Source organism: Hemitrygon akajei, chromosome 9 (genome assembly GCF_048418815.1).
Source record: "Hemitrygon akajei chromosome 9, sHemAka1.3, whole genome shotgun sequence".
Taxonomy (NCBI): Eukaryota; Metazoa; Chordata; class Chondrichthyes; order Myliobatiformes; family Dasyatidae; genus Hemitrygon; species Hemitrygon akajei.
Window position 1 is genome coordinate 29,956,068 of NC_133132.1, and position 23,669 is coordinate 29,979,736.

Genomic DNA, 23,669 nt, shown 5'->3' on the forward strand with positions numbered 1-23,669 from the left:
CTGCTCTACTGGTAATTGAAATAAACTAAAGAGAGTTGCGCATAGAGCTCAGCACATCACGGAAGGCAAGTCCTCTCCATGGATTCTGTGTACACTGTCGCTGCCTCGGCAAAGCAGCCAATATAGGCAAAGACGTCAACCATCACGGACATTCGCTCTTCTCCCCCATCCCACCGGGCAAAGGATCCAAAAGCCTTAAAGGCACATACCACCAGGCTCAAGGACAGCGTCTGGCTCGGTGTTATGCGATCACTGAATGTTTCCCTACTGTCATCAGGTAGACTCTTGACCTCACAATCTATGTCGTTATGCCCTTGCACCTTACTGCCGTCCTGTACTGCATTTTCTCTGTAACTGTAACACTTTATTCTGCTCGCTTGTGCTATCTCAATGCACCGATGAACTGATCTGCATGAATGACCTGCGAAACAGTTTGTTCTCTGCACCTCTGTACATGTGACAACAATTAAGCAATTTGAAAATTTACCAATTTATGACCGATTCACAGGTTCTCTGTCACTGACATTTGCACATTTCCACACGGCTCCAAACTCCCTCCCCAACATCGAAATGCACAGGGGACACATAAGCCAACAGTGTATCAAAATGGGAAGAAGCGGCTGAAGTACTGTGGTTATGAGGTTGCCATAGGCGGGAATAGCTCAGGGGAGAAGGACTGCATCTGACCAGAAATACGAAGCGATTAACTGACAACCGGTGAACAGAAAGACCAGCTTACACCGAATTGATTATTGCGAGAATACAGAAATGTTATAAGGAAAGCTGAGAAGGAATTTGAGTAGAGTCTCTGAGGTGTTTGCACTTGTTATTTACCAAATATAACTCGGAAATTCATCCTCATGTTTCTGTATGCTGCATCCTCGTCTCCGAAGTGGAACGTATCATCAATATAATCCACAGAATATTGTGTTAAACTGTTCGGGTAAAAGCTTTCCCGTGTTGCACTTTTGACGTCAATGTAGAACGCCTTGATTATTATTTGCCACAATGCATTTAAAGTGTTGGCTGCACAGATGAGCTGAAGCGCTTGTGATGGTGGACAGACAATGCAACTGTTTGGCGTTTCACTCAGGGTGGCGGGAACGAAGGGAGTTCTGTAGTGCAAGATGATACTTGGAATATCGATGGAAAATGTTTCAGATTTTCAGCGGAAGTTTCTCCTTTGCAGTGTTTCAGTGAGACTCAGTAGTACGCCACTGGTTTTAGGTTGATTTATTTGTGTTTTTTAAAAAGAAGTTGAGACGTATCCTGGCGGGGAGGTTTGCTAAAGGTACTGGGAAGAGTTTAAACTGGAGTTGTTGGGGGGTGGGAACCGAACTGAAGAGATTGGGGAAGAGGAGGTTAACTCACAAATAGAGAAAGGTTGTAGACAGTGCCCGAGGGAGGATAGGCAGGTGATAGAGAAGGGACGCGCTCAGACCGAAGGCTTGAGATGTCACTATTTTAATGCAAGGAGCGTTGTGAACAAAATGGATGAACTTAGAGCGTGGATCAGTACTTTCAGATATGACGTGGTGGCCATTACAGAGACTTGGATGGCTCAGGGACAGGATTGGTTACTTCAAGTGCCGGATTTTATATGTTTCAGAAAGGACAGGGAGCGAGGCAAAAGAGGTGGGTGTGTGGCACTGTTGATCAGAGATAGTGCCACAGCTGCAGAAAAGGTGGACTTCATGGAGAGATTGTCTACGGAGTCTCTGTGGGTAGATGTTAGGAACAGGAAGGGGTGAATAACTTTACTGGGTATATCTATATATATATACTGGGTATATCTATAGTAACAGGGATATCAAGGACAGATAGGGAAACAGATCCTGGCAAGGTGTAACAATAAGAGTTGGCGTGATGGGAGAATTTTTTCCCGTAATATCGATTGGCATCTCCCTAGAGCGAGTGGTTTAGATGGGGTGGAGTTTGTTATGTGTGTTCAGGAAGGTTTATTGACACAGGTATAGATAAGCCTACAAGAGGAGAGGCTGTACTTGATTTGGTATTGGGAAATGAACCTGGTAAGGTGTCAGATCTCTCAGTGGGAGAGCATTTTGGAGACAGTGATCATAATTCTGTCTCCTTTACAATAGCATTGGAGAGGGATAGGAACAGAGAAGTTAGACAAGCGTTTAATTGGAGTAAGGGGAAATATGAGGCTATCAGGGAGGAAATTGGAGGCTTAATTTGGAAACAGGTGTTCTCAGGGAAAAATACGGAAGAAATTTGGCAAATATTCAGCGGATATTTGTGTAAAGCTCTGTATAGGTACGTTCCAATGAGACAGGAATTTATCGTTGGCTACAGGAACCCTGGTGTACAAAGGCTGTAATAAATTTAGTCAAGAAGAAATGAAATGCTTATAAAATGTCCAGAGAGCTTGGTAATTTTAGAGCTCTAGAAGATTACATGGCTACTAGGAAGGAGCTTACGAAGTAAATTAGGAGAGCCAAAAGGGGCCATGAGAAGGTCTTGGCGGGCAGAATTAAGGAAAAACCCAAGGCATTCTACAAGTATGTGAAGACCAAGAGGATATGACGTGAAAGAATAGGAACTATCAGATATGACTGTGGAGAAGTGTGTATGGAACCGGAGGAAATAGCAAAGGTACTTAATGAATACTTTACTTCAGTATTCACTATGGAAAAGGATCTTAATGATTGTAGTGATGACTTGCAACAGACCGAAAAGCTTGAGCATGTAGATATTAAGGAAGAGGGTGTGCTGGAGCTTTTGGAAAGCAATCAAGTAGGATAAGTTGCCTGGACTGGACAAAATGTACCCCAGAATAATTTGGGAGGCGAGGCAGAAGATTGCTGAAACCCTGGCGATGATCTTTGCATCATCAATGGGGACGGAAGAGGTTCTCGTGGATTGGACGGTTGTGGATGTTGTTGCTTTATTCAAGAAAGTAAGTAGAGATAGCCGAGGAAATTATAGACTAGGGAGTCTTACCTCAGTGGTTGGTAAGTTGATGGAGAAAATCCTGACAGGCAGGATTTATGAACATTTAAAGAGGTATAAGATGATTAGAAGTAGGCAGCATGGCTTTGTAAATTGCAAATCGTGCCTGACGAGCCTGACTGCATTTTTTGAGGATGTGACTAAACATATTGATGAAAGAAGAGCTGTTGGTGTAGCGTATATGGATTTAAGCAAGGCATTTTGATATGATAAGGCTTATTATCTTTTTCTCTTTTTTTTCTCAGTACTTTTATTCAGAAGAAAAAACAAGATTTACAGAGTGCAACACGTAGATACATCTCAACATAAAGTGTATACATTCATATATTGTAATAAAATGGATCAAAATTGTTATAGCACATCACATAAAGGTATACCACTCCGTAATCAAAAATGTAAAGATAGGTCATACATCATAAAATAATATTTTTATATAAAAAGTCAACCCTCTACCAACTACCAAAGAAAAAAGCTGATGGATGATAATGGATAATTAGAAAAAAATATTCGCTTAAGAAGAGAAGATAGAAATATACATAAAAGTCTGTGCACTGTTAAGCTTTGTAAATTGGAAAAGTAATTTAGGAAAGGTCCCCAGATATCATAAAAAGATTGTTTCGAACTTAAGACTGAGCAGCGAATCTTCTCTGAATTTAAATAAGACGTAATATCACGTAGCCATTGAAGATGTGTAGGAGGGGTAGACTCCTTCCATTTAAGCAAGATTGCTCTCCTTGCTAAAAGAGAGGTAAAAACTAAAACCTGTAGGTTAGGAGTATTTAAAGTTATGTCTTCATTTGCAATAATACCAAACAAGGCGGGAAGGGGATTTGGGTCAAATTGGACCCTAAAAAGTTGTGAGAAGGTATGGAATACTTTCCGCCAAAATTTTTCAATTTTAGGACAAAACCAAAACATATGAATTAAAGAGGCATCAGCAGTGTTGCATTTATTACAAAGTGGAGAAATGTTCGGATAAAAAGTGGACAACTTCTGTTTAGAAATGTAAGCTTTATGAACTACTTTAAATTGTAATAGAGAATGACGAGCACAGAAAGATGATTTATTAACCCGTGAAAGAATTTTATTCCATCTTTCATCACAAATCTGGAAATTTAGGTCATCCTCCCTAGCTTTTTAAAAAAAATCTAAATAGACATGTCTAGAATCAATCAAAAAGTTATAGATAGCAGTAATAGAGCCGTTAACAAAAGGTTTTAAAATTTAAAATATCGTCCAGTAAATTTTTATCAGGACCTATAGGAAAAGTAGTTAATTGGGAACGTAAGGAATCTCCAATTTGAAGGTATCTGTAAAAATGTGATTTTGGCAGTGCAAATTTAGTTGACAATTGGTCAAATGAAGCAAAAGACACTGAGATAAACAGGTCCCAAAAAAACGGAATACCTAGTTCATCCCAATCCTTAAAGACTTTGTCAGTCATGGAAGGGATTAAAAAAATAATTAAGGAGAATGGGAGATGATAATGAAAAATTCGCTAAACCAAAACATTTTCCAAATTGAGACCAGATCCTTAAACTTTGCTTAACAATTATGTTATCTGTTGTTTTATTTGCTGAAAAAGAAGAGTATGATCCAAGAACAGAGACAATAGAGGAATTTTTTACTTCTAAGGAGACCCATGATGGGCAATCTTTACGATAAATATAATAGGACCAAAAAGTAATATTCCTTATATTGGCAGCCCAATAGTAAAACCGAAAATTGGGTAGGGCTAATCTTTATTTCTTTGTAGGTAAACCTTACTTAAACGAGTTTGTTTATTATTCCAAATATAAGGTGTTAAAATTGAATCTAAAGAATCAAAGTAGGTCTTAGGCATAAAAATAGGTAATGCCTGAAAAAGATATAAAAATTTAGGAAGAATCTTCATTTTACTCGAATTAATTCGGCCAATTAGGGATAAAGAAAGAGCAGACCATTTAGAAAGCGTCTTTTTCACATAATTCAATAAAGGGTTTAAGTTTTCTTTAAATAAATTCTTGAAGTTTTTAGTAATTGTTATACATAGATATGTAAATTGACTTGTAACAACTTGGAACGGAAATTTGGCATTTGATGACATTAGGTCATTTAAAGGAAATAGCTCACTTTTATGTAAGTTCAGCTTATATCCTGAAAAATAACTAAACTGGGAAATTAAAGAAAGAACCGAAGGTAAAGAAGTTTCAGTGTTAGAGCTAAAAAGTAAAATATCATCAGCGTATAACGACATTTTATGAGTCATACCTCCCTTAGTATACCAGAAATGTCCTTAGATTCTTGAAATGCTATTGCTAAGGGTTCTATAGCTAAAGCAAAAAGTTAAGGACTAAGAGGGAAACCTTGTCTAGTTCCCCGCTGTAATTTAAAGGGCTTAGATATTTGACAGTTAGTAATAACCTGAACGGTAGGAGACAAGTAAATTAATTTAACCCAACGAATAAAATTAGGCCCAAAATTAAACTTTTCTAAGGTCTTAAAAAGCTAATTCCACTCAATCTTATCGAAGGCATTTTCTGCATCTAAGGATAATATACACTCTGATTTTTTTTGGAAGGTGAATATATCACATTCAATAACCAACGTATATTAAAATGTGAGTAACGCTTTTTAATAAATCCTGTCTGGTCATGTGATATAATAGATGGTAAAATATTTTCAAGTCTTCGAGCTAAGATTTTTGAAAAAATATTTGCATCAACATTTAATAAAGAAATCGTTCTGTATGAAGAACATTCAGCTGAATTTTTATTTTTTTTAAATAAGAGAAATAAAAGCTTCATAAAAAGATTGAGGGAGTTAACCTGATTTAAAGGACTCTGATAAAACAGAGGATAAATAAGGTGTAAGTAACTTAGTGAAAGTTTTATATAACTCCCCAGGAAAGCCATCAGGTCCTGGGCTCTTACCAGAATGAAAAGCACGTATAGCCTCAGCCACTTCTTCATTAGAAAAAGGCTGATCTAACTGTATTAGGCTATCAGCAGGCAATGTAGGATTGTTGATATTACTGAAAAAAGCATTCATATAGGTATCATCTGAAGAAGAGTCAGACTGATACAACTTAAGGTAAAAGTCTTTAAATACGTTGTTAATTTCAGAATGGTCGGATATCTTAGTATCATTATCTTTAAAAATTTCTGTGATTTGACGATTAACTGTAAAAGATTTTAAGTGATTGGCTAATAAGCTACCTGTTCTATCCCCGTGAATGTAAAATTGAGTTTTATCTCTCAACAGCTGTGGTTCAATTTGGTAAGTCAGCAGAAGATTATACTTGGATTGGATTTCAATCCGCTTATTATATATACTTGGATCTGGAGATAGGGCATACTTTCGATCAAGATCTTTTAATATCGCTGCTCAGTCAGTCCTTTCTTTGTCAGCTTTTTTCTTTATATAGGCAGAGTAAGAGATAATTTGTCCACGAATATATGCTTTAAAAGTATCCCAGACTATAGTACCAGCAGTATCTCCTTTAAAATTTTCTTTAAAGAAAAAAGTAATATGATTTTCCAAGAGCTTTAGAAAATTTTTATCAGTTAACAATGATAAATTAAAACGCCAACTTCTATTTGATACAGAATGAACAGGTAATCTTAAAGCCAGAAGCACAGGTGCATGATCAGACAAAGCAATCTCCGTATAATCACAGGATCGTACCAGTGGAAGCAGGTTTCTATCTATAACAAATTAGTCAATCCGAGAGTACGTATGATGAACCTGAGAGAAATATGAATATTCCTTTTCTTGAGGGTGCAAAAAGCGCCACACGTCGAGAATACCACATTGAAATAGAAAGGATTTAAAAAGTAGGACTGATTTATTAGTGACTGGGGTTTTACTTGAAGAGCGATCTAATATAGGGTCAAGCTAAAAATTAAAATCTCCACCCATCACTAAGGAATACCGATTCAAATCAGTATTTGAAAAGAGAAAAAAACGTTCAAAGAACAGGGAGTCATCTGTATTCGAGCGTATACTTTCGCAAATACCATTAGTTTATTCTCAAGACTACCCGAAACAATAACAAAACGGCCATTTGTAGCAGAAATTACATTATGTTAAATAAAGGATACATTCTGATCAAACAGGATAGAGACGCCTCTCGATCTAGATTGGGAGGTTGAGTGAAAATTTATACCGTTCCATCCTTTGAAAGAACGTGAAATATCATCTTTACTAATATAGGTTTCTTGAAGAAAGATTATACGAGTTTTAAGTTTCCGGATATAAGAGAAAATCTTATTTCGTTTAACAGGGTTACTTAGACCTTTCACATTAAAACTGAGTATATTAATAAAAAATCCATCAAGTATCCTTTAGTAATGTATAAAAGGTAATCACAGACATGTAGATAGCGAATAAATAAAACAGTAAAAACATCCAATCAGCTTTCTGGAAGAACCCATTTCCCCCCTCCTCCCCCGAAAGAGAGAAATCAGCCAAGGGAGGCTGAGGACTAAATCTCGCGTTCCCAACCCAAAACTCCGGTGGCTCCAGAAAATATATATGTATAGCTGTGCTGAATAAACGATAGTAAATATGTACATACAAAAACAAAATATCAAAGTAAATAACTTCTCTATTTACGAAATAAAAAACATGGGAAAATATAAGTATTAGTTTCGGTAAAAAAGAAAGACAATAAAATCAAATATTAGTAAAAGCCAATAACGAAAACAACATTTGCTTGCGGGTGCAAAAAAAAGGAATAAAGAAACAAATAAAAATAATTAGAAAGGGAAGCCGTTTAGATAGCTTCCTACATGCCTAATTTAAGGCATTCAAGGGAGAAAAAAACCCAAAATGACAAAATGGTAAAATAATGAAAAAACCAAAACCCAGCAATAAGAAATATAGAATATTGTATACTATTGAAAAACAGTAAAAGACTGAAAGGTATATAAATAATCAAAAAATAGGAAAAATCTGAGTGAATTTAAAGTAAAGCAAAACACCCTATAGTTTCATTCCTCAGCAATTACTACATGTACACCCTACATTATTACTTTCAGTCAAATTACTAAAAAGAAGGTAAAATCAACATAACTGTGCTGCCTTTATGGCAGTTATTTAGTTTATAATATTTTCGCATAGTAATTTGTTAGCATTTTTTTAGTTAAAGTTAGGATTGTTTAAGTCAATTGATTTGTCTGTAATACATCGCGGCTGCGATGACGTCACATCCGGGTTCGCCGCGTCTTGTGGGGAATTACCGGTTTGAGATTCACGCAAGGGCTGGGGTCACTCACATGTGCGACCATAACGCTGACTAGGGTCTCTCTATGCACCAAAGACACAGTGAAAGCAACGCTGTAAGTCATTAGATAATCGGTATTTTGAGTTAAAATGTTAACGCCGATTCTGTTAAAAGTAACGACGGTCGGTAAGGTTTACCTTTTCGTCAGTTAAAGAGTCGGGATAGTTTGTATTGAAGTGTATCTAAAGCAGCCAATGGAGCAGCTAGATTCTGACTGTATGCTGCACTTTAATGTAATGTAGTTATTGTAGTTTTACCTTTGCAAGTATTCACAATGTAAATGTGATATTTAGAAGGGAACAAACACTGTACCAATCTTGTATTGTTTTTCAACAGTTTTCACCATGCGTTAATGTGAAGAGTGAACAGTAAATGGTTAATCTTACTGCGGTCTCGTTTGCATTGATTCTGGTTTATCTCGACGTTTACCTCGGCGTTATTTCACACCCGAGCGAGAACGTTACAGTGAAAAAGCGGCATTATCAGGTGTTTAAAGTGCAGCCATGTCAACCCGATCCAGCATCAAGTCGTTGTCAAAGTCATCGTCATCCTGCGATAGGGGCAGTAGGGCATCAAGTAAGGCCACCCAAGCAAGAGCGAAAGCAGAAGCCGCCAAGGTGCGAGCGCGCTTTGCCAAAGAAGAATTAGAAGTAAAGATGAAAGCGGCTGCCAGAGAAGCCGAAAACCAGAAGGAAAAGGCTGCCAGAGAAGCCGAAGCGGCTGCCAGAGAAGCCGAAAACCAGAAGGAAAAGGCTGCCAGAGAAGCCGAAGCGGCTGCCAGAGAAGCCGAAAACGAATTGGAAAGGAAAAGGGTAGAGGCACGGTTAGAAGCGCTGAAGCTAGAACGAGAAGCAGCAGCTGCCGAGGTGGAAGCAGAGTTAATAGAAGACGCTGAAGAAATGCATGATCCGAAGGACGGAAAATCTACCTCAGAAAAGATCGGATTGGAACGTACAAGGGACTATGTCCAATCTCAAATGGAATGGAAGACTCTTTCTTCCTCTCCTTACTTATTCGATAACGTCCCACTTCACGAGGAGTCTTGGAGAGGCCCGACGGCATCACGTCCATCCGAGGAAGATAATTTACCCTCGCAACTCCGCGACGAACCCAGGAATGCAAGGGCTCACGACAAGTACTTCTCGACACCGAACTTACCGGATTTGGGGAGAAGAGAGGCAAAGACTGAGTCCAGACCAGCAAATCCCATAACAGATGTACGCCCTCAGTCATGTACCTGTGGACATGTTCCCTCAGCCCGCACGCCACCTGCAGACGAATCCGCAGCACGGTATTTCGCACGACGGGATCTCGTCACTTCAGGACTATACCAGTTCGACGATAAACCTGAAAATTACCGTGCATGGTACTCCACTTTCACCAACGCTATCGACGGATTCCAGCTCAGAGCAACCCAGGAGTTGGATCTTATGGCAAAATGGCTGGGAAAAGAATCATGCGAACAGGTGAGACGCATGCGTTCAGTGTACATCAACAAACCCGAGCTAGCATTGAAGAAAGCATGGGAGAGACTTCAGGAGGGCTACGGAGCCCCCGAAATTATTGAGGCGGCGCTATGCCAACGTTTGGGAAATTTTCCTAAGGTGTCAGCCAAGGACCACACCAAGCTAAGAGAATTTGGAGATTTACTCATGGAGATTCAAGGCGCCAAAGAAGATGGCCACTCAGCTGGTCTAGTATACCTAGACACTCCAACCGGGATTAGACAACTCGTGGACAAACTTCCATTTGGGCTGCAGGACAGGTGGTTGTCCGTTGCCTCAGATTACAAGGAAGAACACGAAGGTCAATTCCCTCCCTTCGAGTATTTCACCAGGTTCGTGTGCAAGGAGGCGAAGAAGCGAAACGATCCTAGCCTCATAGGTCCAGGAAGCAGTACAATTTACACCAAGCCAGATAAATCCACTTCGAATAATTCCAACATTACTAAACCAGTCTCAGCGCTTAAGACTGAAGTCCTTACAACTAACAACGACTCTAGCAAGAATTGTCCATTGCATAACAAACCCCACCCCCTCAAAAGATGCAGAACGTTTAGGGAAAAACCCCTCGAAGAGAAGAAGGCCCTCCTCGAGGAGAAAGGGATATGCTTTAGATGCTGTTCCTCGACCTCTCACTGTGCGAGAGAGTGTACGATCGCCGTGAAGTGCCTGGATTGTGATAGCACTAATCACGACTGGGCCATGCATCCTGGCCCGTCACCGCAAACCGACAACGCTCCTTCACCCCCACAACAGGACGGCGGGGAGGGAGAAGCTCACTCCAGGACAACTGTTGTCAGCTCGAGCTGTACGGAAGTTTGCGGTCAAGCTCAGGCAAGCCGTTCTTGTTCAAAGATCTGTCTCACTAAGGTGTACCCTAAGGGAGCCAAAGACAAGGCCATCAAAGCCTACGTAATTCTGGACGATCAGAGCAACCGCTCGCTAGTCAGTCCAAAGTTCTTTAACTTGTTCAACATCGAGAGTGAGCAGTTCCCATACTACCTTAGAACTTGCTCAGGCAACATGAAAACTTACGGAAGGAGGGCCGAAGGCTTCCAGATCGAGTCCCTGGATGGTAAAGTCCTCATCTGTCTCCCCCCACTCGTAGAGTGCGAGAAAATCTTGAATAACCGCACTGAGATCCCGACGCCAAGTGCGGTGCTACACCAACCACATCTCCACCACATCGCCAAACACATCCCAGAACTGGATCCAGAAGCAGAAATACTCCTGCTATTAGGGAGGGATGTTCTCCGGGTACACAAGGTTAGGCAGCAGGTCAATGGACCACACGACGCCCCCTTTGCCCAACGCCTGGATCTGGGCTGGGTGGTGATAGGAGAGGTGTGCCCTGGCAACGAACACAAATCAACGGCTAACACACTCAAGACCAATGTGCTAGAGAGTAGCCGCCATATGATTCTTCAACCCCGCACAAGTTCCATGTGCGTCCAGGAAGCACCACAAGGCTTTAACAAGCGCAAAGTAACTGACGAGACGCTCGGTCAGTCTGTCTTTGCTCAAAAGGAGCATGATAATAAACTCGCTCCATCGGCTCAAGACGCCACCATCTTAAAAACGGAGGACACCAAGGTCTTCAGAGACAAAGCAAATAGTGGGGTCGCCCCACTACCTTTCAGAGAATCACGCCAGTGCTTGCCAAACAACAAAGAGCAGGCAGTCAAGCGGTTCACGCCCTTGCAAAAAACCACGAAAAGGAGACCTGAGATGCAGCAAAGCATCCGATCGACCCACGAGGTACTGGGCACACCAATGGCAGAGGTCACAGCCATTATGAATGCACGACCACTCCTACCCGTGTCTCCTGAACCGGAAAACCCCTTCATACTGTCGCCATCAATGCTCCTTACGCCGAAGGCAGGAGCTGCCCCTCCACCAGGGGACTTCTCCGATAAGGACCTGTACACAAAGCAATGGAGAAGGGACCTTCAAGTTGGAGATTTAGTCCTGCTCAAGGACAAGCAAATCGCCGGCAACTGCTGGCCAATGGCCAGAATCACTGCCACATTCCCTAGTAGGGATGGACATGTCAGGGAGGTTGAATTGAAAACTACCGACCAAGGCGATGGGAAAATTTACCAAAGGCCTGTTACAGAAGTCATTCTACTTCTACCTAATGACTGATTTAGAGACTGAAGTTCGTATTATGTTCATTGTGACCTTACGAAGGCCAAGCGGGGAGTGTGCTGCCTTTATGGCAGTTATTTAGTTTATAATATTTTCGCATAGTAATTTGTTAGCATTTTTTTAGTTAAAGTTAGGATTGTTTAAGTCAATTGATTTGTCTGTAATACATCGCGGCTGCGATGACGTCACATCCGGGTTCGCCGCGTCTTGTGGGGAATTACCGGTTTGAGATTCACGCAAGGGCTGGGGTCACTCACATGTGCGACCATAACGCTGACTAGGGTCTCTCTATGCACCAAAGACACAGTGAAAGCAACGCTGTAAGTCATTAGATAATCGGTATTTTGAGTTAAAATGTTAACGCCGATTCTGTTAAAAGTAACGACGGTCGGTAAGGTTTACCTTTTCGTCAGTTAAAGAGTCGGGATAGTTTGTATTGAAGTGTATCTAAAGCAGCCAATGGAGCAGCTAGATTCTGACTGTATGCTGCACTTTAATGTAATGTAGTTATTGTAGTTTTACCTTTGCAAGTATTCACAATGTAAATGTGATATTTAGAAGGGAACAAACACTGTACCAATCTTGTATTGTTTTTCAACAGTTTTCACCATGCGTTAATGTGAAGAGTGAACAGTAAATGGTTAATCTTACTGCGGTCTCGTTTGCATTGATTCTGGTTTATCTCGACGTTTACCTCGGCGTTATTTCACACCCGAGCGAGAACGTTACAGTGAAAAAGCGGCATTATCAGGTGTTTAAAGTGCAGCCATGTCAACCCGATCCAGCATCAAGTCGTTGTCAAAGTCATCGTCATCCTGCGATAGGGGCAGTAGGGCATCAAGTAAGGCCACCCAAGCAAGAGCGAAAGCAGAAGCCGCCAAGGTGCGAGCGCGCTTTGCCAAAGAAGAATTAGAAGTAAAGATGAAAGCGGCTGCCAGAGAAGCCGAAAACCAGAAGGAAAAGGCTGCCAGAGAAGCCGAAGCGGCTGCCAGAGAAGCCGAAAACCAGAAGGAAAAGGCTGCCAGAGAAGCCGAAGCGGCTGCCAGAGAAGCCGAAAACGAATTGGAAAGGAAAAGGGTAGAGGCACGGTTAGAAGCGCTGAAGCTAGAACGAGAAGCAGCAGCTGCCGAGGTGGAAGCAGAGTTAATAGAAGACGCTGAAGAAATGCATGATCCGAAGGACGGAAAATCTACCTCAGAAAAGATCGGATTGGAACGTACAAGGGACTATGTCCAATCTCAAATGGAATGGAAGACTCTTTCTTCCTCTCCTTACTTATTCGATAACGTCCCACTTCACGAGGAGTCTTGGAGAGGCCCGACGGCATCACGTCCATCCGAGGAAGATAATTTACCCTCGCAACTCCGCGACGAACCCAGGAATGCAAGGGCTCACGACAAGTACTTCTCGACACCGAACTTACCGGATTTGGGGAGAAGAGAGGCAAAGACTGAGTCCAGACCAGCAAATCCCATAACAGATGTACGCCCTCAGTCATGTACCTGTGGACATGTTCCCTCAGCCCGCACGCCACCTGCAGACGAATCCGCAGCACGGTATTTCGCACGACGGGATCTCGTCACTTCAGGACTATACCAGTTCGACGATAAACCTGAAAATTACCGTGCATGGTACTCCACTTTCACCAACGCTATCGACGGATTCCAGCTCAGAGCAACCCAGGAGTTGGATCTTATGGCAAAATGGCTGGGAAAAGAATCATGCGAACAGGTGAGACGCATGCGTTCAGTGTACATCAACAAACCCGAGCTAGCATTGAAGAAAGCATGGGAGAGACTTCAGGAGGGCTACGGAGCCCCCGAAATTATTGAGGCGGCGCTATGCCAACGTTTGGGAAATTTTCCTAAGGTGTCAGCCAAGGACCACACCAAGCTAAGAGAATTTGGAGATTTACTCATGGAGATTCAAGGCGCCAAAGAAGATGGCCACTCAGCTGGTCTAGTATACCTAGACACTCCAACCGGGATTAGACAACTCGTGGACAAACTTCCATTTGGGCTGCAGGACAGGTGGTTGTCCGTTGCCTCAGATTACAAGGAAGAACACGAAGGTCAATTCCCTCCCTTCGAGTATTTCACCAGGTTCGTGTGCAAGGAGGCGAAGAAGCGAAACGATCCTAGCCTCATAGGTCCAGGAAGCAGTACAATTTACACCAAGCCAGATAAATCCACTTCGAATAATTCCAACATTACTAAACCAGTCTCAGCGCTTAAGACTGAAGTCCTTACAACTAACAACGACTCTAGCAAGAATTGTCCATTGCATAACAAACCCCACCCCCTCAAAAGATGCAGAACGTTTAGGGAAAAACCCCTCGAAGAGAAGAAGGCCCTCCTCGAGGAGAAAGGGATATGCTTTAGATGCTGTTCCTCGACCTCTCACTGTGCGAGAGAGTGTACGATCGCCGTGAAGTGCCTGGATTGTGATAGCACTAATCACGACTGGGCCATGCATCCTGGCCCGTCACCGCAAACCGACAACGCTCCTTCACCCCCACAACAGGACGGCGGGGAGGGAGAAGCTCACTCCAGGACAACTGTTGTCAGCTCGAGCTGTACGGAAGTTTGCGGTCAAGCTCAGGCAAGCCGTTCTTGTTCAAAGATCTGTCTCACTAAGGTGTACCCTAAGGGAGCCAAAGACAAGGCCATCAAAGCCTACGTAATTCTGGACGATCAGAGCAACCGCTCGCTAGTCAGTCCAAAGTTCTTTAACTTGTTCAACATCGAGAGTGAGCAGTTCCCATACTACCTTAGAACTTGCTCAGGCAACATGAAAACTTACGGAAGGAGGGCCGAAGGCTTCCAGATCGAGTCCCTGGATGGTAAAGTCCTCATCTGTCTCCCCCCACTCGTAGAGTGCGAGAAAATCTTGAATAACCGCACTGAGATCCCGACGCCAAGTGCGGTGCTACACCAACCACATCTCCACCACATCGCCAAACACATCCCAGAACTGGATCCAGAAGCAGAAATACTCCTGCTATTAGGGAGGGATGTTCTCCGGGTACACAAGGTTAGGCAGCAGGTCAATGGACCACACGACGCCCCCTTTGCCCAACGCCTGGATCTGGGCTGGGTGGTGATAGGAGAGGTGTGCCCTGGCAACGAACACAAATCAACGGCTAACACACTCAAGACCAATGTGCTAGAGAGTAGCCGCCATATGATTCTTCAACCCCGCACAAGTTCCATGTGCGTCCAGGAAGCACCACAAGGCTTTAACAAGCGCAAAGTAACTGACGAGACGCTCGGTCAGTCTGTCTTTGCTCAAAAGGAGCATGATAATAAACTCGCTCCATCGGCTCAAGACGCCACCATCTTAAAAACGGAGGACACCAAGGTCTTCAGAGACAAAGCAAATAGTGGGGTCGCCCCACTACCTTTCAGAGAATCACGCCAGTGCTTGCCAAACAACAAAGAGCAGGCAGTCAAGCGGTTCACGCCCTTGCAAAAAACCACGAAAAGGAGACCTGAGATGCAGCAAAGCATCCGATCGACCCACGAGGTACTGGGCACACCAATGGCAGAGGTCACAGCCATTATGAATGCACGACCACTCCTACCCGTGTCTCCTGAACCGGAAAACCCCTTCATACTGTCGCCATCAATGCTCCTTACGCCGAAGGCAGGAGCTGCCCCTCCACCAGGGGACTTCTCCGATAAGGACCTGTACACAAAGCAATGGAGAAGGGACCTTCAAGTTGGAGATTTAGTCCTGCTCAAGGACAAGCAAATCGCCGGCAACTGCTGGCCAATGGCCAGAATCACTGCCACATTCCCTAGTAGGGATGGACATGTCAGGGAGGTTGAATTGAAAACTACCGACCAAGGCGATGGGAAAATTTACCAAAGGCCTGTTACAGAAGTCATTCTACTTCTACCTAATGACTGATTTAGAGACTGAAGTTCGTATTATGTTCATTGTGACCTTACGAAGGCCAAGCGGGGAGTGTGCTGCCTTTATGGCAGTTATTTAGTTTATAATATTTTCGCATAGTAATTTGTTAGCATTTTTTTAGTTAAAGTTAGGATTGTTTAAGTCAATTGATTTGTCTGTAATACATCGCGGCTGCGATGACGTCACATCCGGGTTCGCCGCGTCTTGTGGGGAATTACCGGTTTGAGATTCACGCAAGGGCTGGGGTCACTCACATGTGCGACCATAACGCTGACTAGGGTCTCTCTATGCACCAAAGACACAGTGAAAGCAACGCTGTAAGTCATTAGATAATCGGTATTTTGAGTTAAAATGTTAACGCCGATTCTGTTAAAAGTAACGACGGTCGGTAAGGTTTACCTTTTCGTCAGTTAAAGAGTCGGGATAGTTTGTATTGAAGTGTATCTAAAGCAGCCAATGGAGCAGCTAGATTCTGACTGTATGCTGCACTTTAATGTAATGTAGTTATTGTAGTTTTACCTTTGCAAGTATTCACAATGTAAATGTGATATTTAGAAGGGAACAAACACTGTACCAATCTTGTATTGTTTTTCAACAGTTTTCACCATGCGTTAATGTGAAGAGTGAACAGTAAATGGTTAATCTTACTGCGGTCTCGTTTGCATTGATTCTGGTTTATCTCGACGTTTACCTCGGCGTTATTTCACACCCGAGCGAGAACGTTACAGTGAAAAAGCGGCATTATCAGGTGTTTAAAGTGCAGCCATGTCAACCCGATCCAGCATCAAGTCGTTGTCAAAGTCATCGTCATCCTGCGATAGGGGCAGTAGGGCATCAAGTAAGGCCACCCAAGCAAGAGCGAAAGCAGAAGCCGCCAAGGTGCGAGCGCGCTTTGCCAAAGAAGAATTAGAAGTAAAGATGAAAGCGGCTGCCAGAGAAGCCGAAAACCAGAAGGAAAAGGCTGCCAGAGAAGCCGAAGCGGCTGCCAGAGAAGCCGAAAACCAGAAGGAAAAGGCTGCCAGAGAAGCCGAAGCGGCTGCCAGAGAAGCCGAAAACGAATTGGAAAGGAAAAGGGTAGAGGCACGGTTAGAAGCGCTGAAGCTAGAACGAGAAGCAGCAGCTGCCGAGGTGGAAGCAGAGTTAATAGAAGACGCTGAAGAAATGCATGATCCGAAGGACGGAAAATCTACCTCAGAAAAGATCGGATTGGAACGTACAAGGGACTATGTCCAATCTCAAATGGAATGGAAGACTCTTTCTTCCTCTCCTTACTTATTCGATAACGTCCCACTTCACGAGGAGTCTTGGAGAGGCCCGACGGCATCACGTCCATCCGAGGAAGATAATTTACCCTCGCAACTCCGCGACGAACCCAGGAATGCAAGGGCTCACGACAAGTACTTCTCGACACCGAACTTACCGGATTTGGGGAGAAGAGAGGCAAAGACTGAGTCCAGACCAGCAAATCCCATAACAGATGTACGCCCTCAGTCATGTACCTGTGGACATGTTCCCTCAGCCCGCACGCCACCTGCAGACGAATCCGCAGCACGGTATTTCGCACGACGGGATCTCGTCACTTCAGGACTATACCAGTTCGACGATAAACCTGAAAATTACCGTGCATGGTACTCCACTTTCACCAACGCTATCGACGGATTCCAGCTCAGAGCAACCCAGGAGTTGGATCTTATGGCAAAATGGCTGGGAAAAGAATCATGCGAACAGGTGAGACGCATGCGTTCAGTGTACATCAACAAACCCGAGCTAGCATTGAAGAAAGCATGGGAGAGACTTCAGGAGGGCTACGGAGCCCCCGAAATTATTGAGGCGGCGCTATGCCAACGTTTGGGAAATTTTCCTAAGGTGTCAGCCAAGGACCACACCAAGCTAAGAGAATTTGGAGATTTACTCATGGAGATTCAAGGCGCCAAAGAAGATGGCCACTCAGCTGGTCTAGTATACCTAGACACTCCAACCGGGATTAGACAACTCGTGGACAAACTTCCATTTGGGCTGCAGGACAGGTGGTTGTCCGTTGCCTCAGATTACAAGGAAGAACACGAAGGTCAATTCCCTCCCTTCGAGTATTTCACCAGGTTCGTGTGCAAGGAGGCGAAGAAGCGAAACGATCCTAGCCTCATAGGTCCAGGAAGCAGTACAATTTACACCAAGCCAGATAAATCCACTTCGAATAATTCCAACATTACTAAACCAGTCTCAGCGCTTAAGACTGAAGTCCTTACAACTAACAACGACTCTAGCAAGAATTGTCCATTGCATAACAAACCCCACCCCCTCAAAAGATGCAGAACGTTTAGGGAAAAACCCCTCGAAGAGAAGAAGGCCCTCCTCGAGGAGAAAGGGATATGCTTTAGATGCTGTTCCTCGACCTCTCACTGTGCGAGAGAGTGTACGATCGCCGTGAAGTGCCTGGATTGTGATAGCACTAATCACGACTGGGCCATGCATCCTGGCCCGTCACCGCAAACCGACAACGCTCCTTCACCCCCACAACAGGACGGCGGGGAGGGAGAAGCTCACTCCAGGACAACTGTTGTCAGCTCGAGCTGTACGGAAGTTTGCGGTCAAGCTCAGGCAAGCCGTTCTTGTTCAAAGATCTGTCTCACTAAGGTGTACCCTAAGGGAGCCAAAGACAAGGCCATCAAAGCCTACGTAATTCTGGACGATCAGAGCAACCGCTCGCTAGTCAGTCCAAAGTTCTTTAACTTGTTCAACATCGAGAGTGAGCAGTTCCCATACTACCTTAGAACTTGCTCAGGCAACATGAAAACTTACGGAAGGAGGGCCGAAGGCTTCCAGATCGAGTCCCTGGATGGTAAAGTCCTCATCTGTCTCCCCCCACTCGTAGAGTGCGAGAAAATCTTGAATAACCGCACTGAGATCCCGACGCCAAGTGCGGTGCTACACCAACCACATCTCCACCACATCGCCAAACACATCCCAGAACTGGATCCAGAAGCAGAAATACTCCTGCTATTAGGGAGGGATGTTCTCCGGGTACACAAGGTTAGGCAGCAGGTCAATGGACCACACGACGCCCCCTTTGCCCAACGCCTGGATCTGGGCTGGGTGGTGATAGGAGAGGTGTGCCCTGGCAACGAACACAAATCAACGGCTAACACACTCAAGACCAATGTGCTAGAGAGTAGCCGCCATATGATTCTTCAACCCCGCACAAGTTCCATGTGCGTCCAGGAAGCACCACAAGGCTTTAACAAGCGCAAAGTAACTGACGAGACGCTCGGTCAGTCTGTCTTTGCTCAAAAGGAGCATGATAATAAACTCGCTCCATCGGCTCAAGACGCCACCATCTTAAAAACGGAGGACACCAAGGTCTTCAGAGACAAAGCAAATAGTGGGGTCGCCCCACTACCTTTCAGAGAATCACGCCAGTGCTTGCCAAACAACAAAGAGCAGGCAGTCAAGCGGTTCACGCCCTTGCAAAAAACCACGAAAAGGAGACCTGAGATGCAGCAAAGCATCCGATCGACCCACGAGGTACTGGGCACACCAATGGCAGAGGTCACAGCCATTATGAATGCACGACCACTCCTACCCGTGTCTCCTGAACCGGAAAACCCCTTCATACTGTCGCCATCAATGCTCCTTACGCCGAAGGCAGGAGCTGCCCCTCCACCAGGGGACTTCTCCGATAAGGACCTGTACACAAAGCAATGGAGAAGGGACCTTCAAGTTGGAGATTTAGTCCTGCTCAAGGACAAGCAAATCGCCGGCAACTGCTGGCCAATGGCCAGAATCACTGCCACATTCCCTAGTAGGGATGGACATGTCAGGGAGGTTGAATTGAAAACTACCGACCAAGGCGATGGGAAAATTTACCAAAGGCCTGTTACAGAAGTCATTCTACTTCTACCTAATGACTGATTTAGAGACTGAAGTTCGTATTATGTTCATTGTGACCTTACGAAGGCCAAGCGGGGAGTGTGCTGCCTTTATGGCAGTTATTTAGTTTATAATATTTTCGCATAGTAATTTGTTAGCATTTTTTTAGTTAAAGTTAGGATTGTTTAAGTCAATTGATTTGTCTGTAATACATCGCGGCTGCGATGACGTCACATCCGGGTTCGCCGCGTCTTGTGGGGAATTACCGGTTTGAGATTCACGCAAGGGCTGGGGTCACTCACATGTGCGACCATAACGCTGACTAGGGTCTCTCTATGCACCAAAGACACAGTGAAAGCAACGCTGTAAGTCATTAGATAATCGGTATTTTGAGTTAAAATGTTAACGCCGATTCTGTTAAAAGTAACGACGGTCGGTAAGGTTTACCTTTTCGTCAGTTAAAGAGTCGGGATAGTTTGTATTGAAGTGTATCTAAAGCAGCCAATGGAGCAGCTAGATTCTGACTGTATGCTGCACTTTAATGTAATGTAGTTATTGTAGTTTTACCTTTGCAAGTATTCACAATGTAAATGTGATATTTAGAAGGGAACAAACACTGTACCAATCTTGTATTGTTTTTCAACAGTTTTCACCATGCGTTAATGTGAAGAGTGAACAGTAAATGGTTAATCTTACTGCGGTCTCGTTTGCATTGATTCTGGTTTATCTCGACGTTTACCTCGGCGTTATTTCACACCCGAGCGAGAACGTTACAGTGAAAAAGCGGCATTATCAGGTGTTTAAAGTGCAGCCATGTCAACCCGATCCAGCATCAAGTCGTTGTCAAAGTCATCGTCATCCTGCGATAGGGGCAGTAGGGCATCAAGTAAGGCCACCCAAGCAAGAGCGAAAGCAGAAGCCGCCAAGGTGCGAGCGCGCTTTGCCAAAGAAGAATTAGAAGTAAAGATGAAAGCGGCTGCCAGAGAAGCCGAAAACCAGAAGGAAAAGGCTGCCAGAGAAGCCGAAGCGGCTGCCAGAGAAGCCGAAAACCAGAAGGAAAAGGCTGCCAGAGAAGCCGAAGCGGCTGCCAGAGAAGCCGAAAACGAATTGGAAAGGAAAAGGGTAGAGGCACGGTTAGAAGCGCTGAAGCTAGAACGAGAAGCAGCAGCTGCCGAGGTGGAAGCAGAGTTAATAGAAGACGCTGAAGAAATGCATGATCCGAAGGACGGAAAATCTACCTCAGAAAAGATCGGATTGGAACGTACAAGGGACTATGTCCAATCTCAAATGGAATGGAAGACTCTTTCTTCCTCTCCTTACTTATTCGATAACGTCCCACTTCACGAGGAGTCTTGGAGAGGCCCGACGGCATCACGTCCATCCGAGGAAGATAATTTACCCTCGCAACTCCGCGACGAACCCAGGAATGCAAGGGCTCACGACAAGTACTTCTCGACACCGAACTTACCGGATTTGGGGAGAAGAGAGGCAAAGACTGAGTCCAGACCAGCAAATCCCATAACAGATGTACGCCCTCAGTCATGTACCTGTGGACATGTTCCCTCAGCCCGCACGCCACCTGCAGACGAATCCGCAGCACGGTATTTCGCACGACGGGATCTCGTCACTTCAGGACTATACCAGTTCGACGATAAACCTGAAAATTACCGTGCATGGTACTCCACTTTCACCAACGCTATCGACGGATTCCAGCTCAGAGCAACCCAGGAGTTGGATCTTATGGCAAAATGGCTGGGAAAAGAATCATGCGAACAGGTGAGACGCATGCGTTCAGTGTACATCAACAAACCCGAGCTAGCATTGAAGAAAGCATGGGAGAGACTTCAGGAGGGCTACGGAGCCCCCGAAATTATTGAGGCGGCGCTATGCCAACGTTTGGGAAATTTTCCTAAGGTGTCAGCCAAGGACCACACCAAGCTAAGAGAATTTGGAGATTTACTCATGGAGATTCAAGGCGCCAAAGAAGATGGCCACTCAGCTGGTCTAGTATACCTAGACACTCCAACCGGGATTAGACAACTCGTGGACAAACTTCCATTTGGGCTGCAGGACAGGTGGTTGTCCGTTGCCTCAGATTACAAGGAAGAACACGAAGGTCAATTCCCTCCCTTCGAGTATTTCACCAGGTTCGTGTGCAAGGAGGCGAAGAAGCGAAACGATCCTAGCCTCATAGGTCCAGGAAGCAGTACAATTTACACCAAGCCAGATAAATCCACTTCGAATAATTCCAACATTACTAAACCAGTCTCAGCGCTTAAGACTGAAGTCCTTACAACTAACAACGACTCTAGCAAGAATTGTCCATTGCATAACAAACCCCACCCCCTCAAAAGATGCAGAACGTTTAGGGAAAAACCCCTCGAAGAGAAGAAGGCCCTCCTCGAGGAGAAAGGGATATGCTTTAGATGCTGTTCCTCGACCTCTCACTGTGCGAGAGAGTGTACGATCGCCGTGAAGTGCCTGGATTGTGATAGCACTAATCACGACTGGGCCATGCATCCTGGCCCGTCACCGCAAACCGACAACGCTCCTTCACCCCCACAACAGGACGGCGGGGAGGGAGAAGCTCACTCCAGGACAACTGTTGTCAGCTCGAGCTGTACGGAAGTTTGCGGTCAAGCTCAGGCAAGCCGTTCTTGTTCAAAGATCTGTCTCACTAAGGTGTACCCTAAGGGAGCCAAAGACAAGGCCATCAAAGCCTACGTAATTCTGGACGATCAGAGCAACCGCTCGCTAGTCAGTCCAAAGTTCTTTAACTTGTTCAACATCGAGAGTGAGCAGTTCCCATACTACCTTAGAACTTGCTCAGGCAACATGAAAACTTACGGAAGGAGGGCCGAAGGCTTCCAGATCGAGTCCCTGGATGGTAAAGTCCTCATCTGTCTCCCCCCACTCGTAGAGTGCGAGAAAATCTTGAATAACCGCACTGAGATCCCGACGCCAAGTGCGGTGCTACACCAACCACATCTCCACCACATCGCCAAACACATCCCAGAACTGGATCCAGAAGCAGAAATACTCCTGCTATTAGGGAGGGATGTTCTCCGGGTACACAAGGTTAGGCAGCAGGTCAATGGACCACACGACGCCCCCTTTGCCCAACGCCTGGATCTGGGCTGGGTGGTGATAGGAGAGGTGTGCCCTGGCAACGAACACAAATCAACGGCTAACACACTCAAGACCAATGTGCTAGAGAGTAGCCGCCATATGATTCTTCAACCCCGCACAAGTTCCATGTGCGTCCAGGAAGCACCACAAGGCTTTAACAAGCGCAAAGTAACTGACGAGACGCTCGGTCAGTCTGTCTTTGCTCAAAAGGAGCATGATAATAAACTCGCTCCATCGGCTCAAGACGCCACCATCTTAAAAACGGAGGACACCAAGGTCTTCAGAGACAAAGCAAATAGTGGGGTCGCCCCACTACCTTTCAGAGAATCACGCCAGTGCTTGCCAAACAACAAAGAGCAGGCAGTCAAGCGGTTCACGCCCTTGCAAAAAACCACGAAAAGGAGACCTGAGATGCAGCAAAGCATCCGATCGACCCACGAGGTACTGGGCACACCAATGGCAGAGGTCACAGCCATTATGAATGCACGACCACTCCTACCCGTGTCTCCTGAACCGGAAAACCCCTTCATACTGTCGCCATCAATGCTCCTTACGCCGAAGGCAGGAGCTGCCCCTCCACCAGGGGACTTCTCCGATAAGGACCTGTACACAAAGCAATGGAGAAGGGACCTTCAAGTTGGAGATTTAGTCCTGCTCAAGGACAAGCAAATCGCCGGCAACTGCTGGCCAATGGCCAGAATCACTGCCACATTCCCTAGTAGGGATGGACATGTCAGGGAGGTTGAATTGAAAACTACCGACCAAGGCGATGGGAAAATTTACCAAAGGCCTGTTACAGAAGTCATTCTACTTCTACCTAATGACTGATTTAGAGACTGAAGTTCGTATTATGTTCATTGTGACCT

General features: G+C 44.7%; 4 protein-coding genes across 4 annotated transcripts; all 4 read left to right on the plus strand.

Moving 5' to 3' along the window:
* The first annotated feature begins 8,030 nt into the window (after positions 1 to 8,030).
* Positions 8,031 to 11,887, plus strand: LOC140732990 (uncharacterized). The gene is made up of 2 exons (XM_073055727.1): positions 8,031 to 8,294; positions 8,576 to 11,887. The coding sequence occupies exon 2, from the start codon at positions 8,743 to 8,745 to the stop codon at positions 11,884 to 11,886; it is 3,144 nt and encodes a 1,047-aa protein (XP_072911828.1). The 5' UTR covers positions 8,031 to 8,294; positions 8,576 to 8,742; the 3' UTR covers position 11,887.
* A 249-nt stretch (positions 11,888 to 12,136) lies between these two features.
* On the plus strand, positions 12,137 to 15,802 carry LOC140732989 (uncharacterized). Its single transcript, XM_073055726.1, has 2 exons — positions 12,137 to 12,209; positions 12,491 to 15,802. The coding sequence occupies exon 2, from the start codon at positions 12,658 to 12,660 to the stop codon at positions 15,799 to 15,801; it is 3,144 nt and encodes a 1,047-aa protein (XP_072911827.1). The 5' UTR covers positions 12,137 to 12,209; positions 12,491 to 12,657; the 3' UTR covers position 15,802.
* A 249-nt stretch (positions 15,803 to 16,051) lies between these two features.
* LOC140732986 (uncharacterized) lies at positions 16,052 to 19,717 on the plus strand. Its single transcript, XM_073055723.1, has 2 exons — positions 16,052 to 16,124; positions 16,406 to 19,717. Exon 2 carries the CDS (start codon positions 16,573 to 16,575, stop codon positions 19,714 to 19,716), a length of 3,144 nt encoding a protein of 1,047 aa, XP_072911824.1. The 5' UTR covers positions 16,052 to 16,124; positions 16,406 to 16,572; the 3' UTR covers position 19,717.
* A 249-nt stretch (positions 19,718 to 19,966) lies between these two features.
* Positions 19,967 to 23,632, plus strand: LOC140732987 (uncharacterized). Its single transcript, XM_073055724.1, has 2 exons — positions 19,967 to 20,039; positions 20,321 to 23,632. Exon 2 carries the CDS (start codon positions 20,488 to 20,490, stop codon positions 23,629 to 23,631), a length of 3,144 nt encoding a protein of 1,047 aa, XP_072911825.1. The 5' UTR covers positions 19,967 to 20,039; positions 20,321 to 20,487; the 3' UTR covers position 23,632.
* The last annotated feature ends 37 nt before the right edge of the window (positions 23,633 to 23,669 follow it).

Coding starts and splice junctions, on each gene's coding strand:
- LOC140732990 (XM_073055727.1), top strand. CDS start 8,743: ATGTCAACCCGATCCAGCATCAAGTCGTTGTCAAAGTCATCGTCATCC.
- LOC140732989 (XM_073055726.1), top strand. CDS start 12,658: ATGTCAACCCGATCCAGCATCAAGTCGTTGTCAAAGTCATCGTCATCC.
- LOC140732986 (XM_073055723.1), top strand. CDS start 16,573: ATGTCAACCCGATCCAGCATCAAGTCGTTGTCAAAGTCATCGTCATCC.
- LOC140732987 (XM_073055724.1), top strand. CDS start 20,488: ATGTCAACCCGATCCAGCATCAAGTCGTTGTCAAAGTCATCGTCATCC.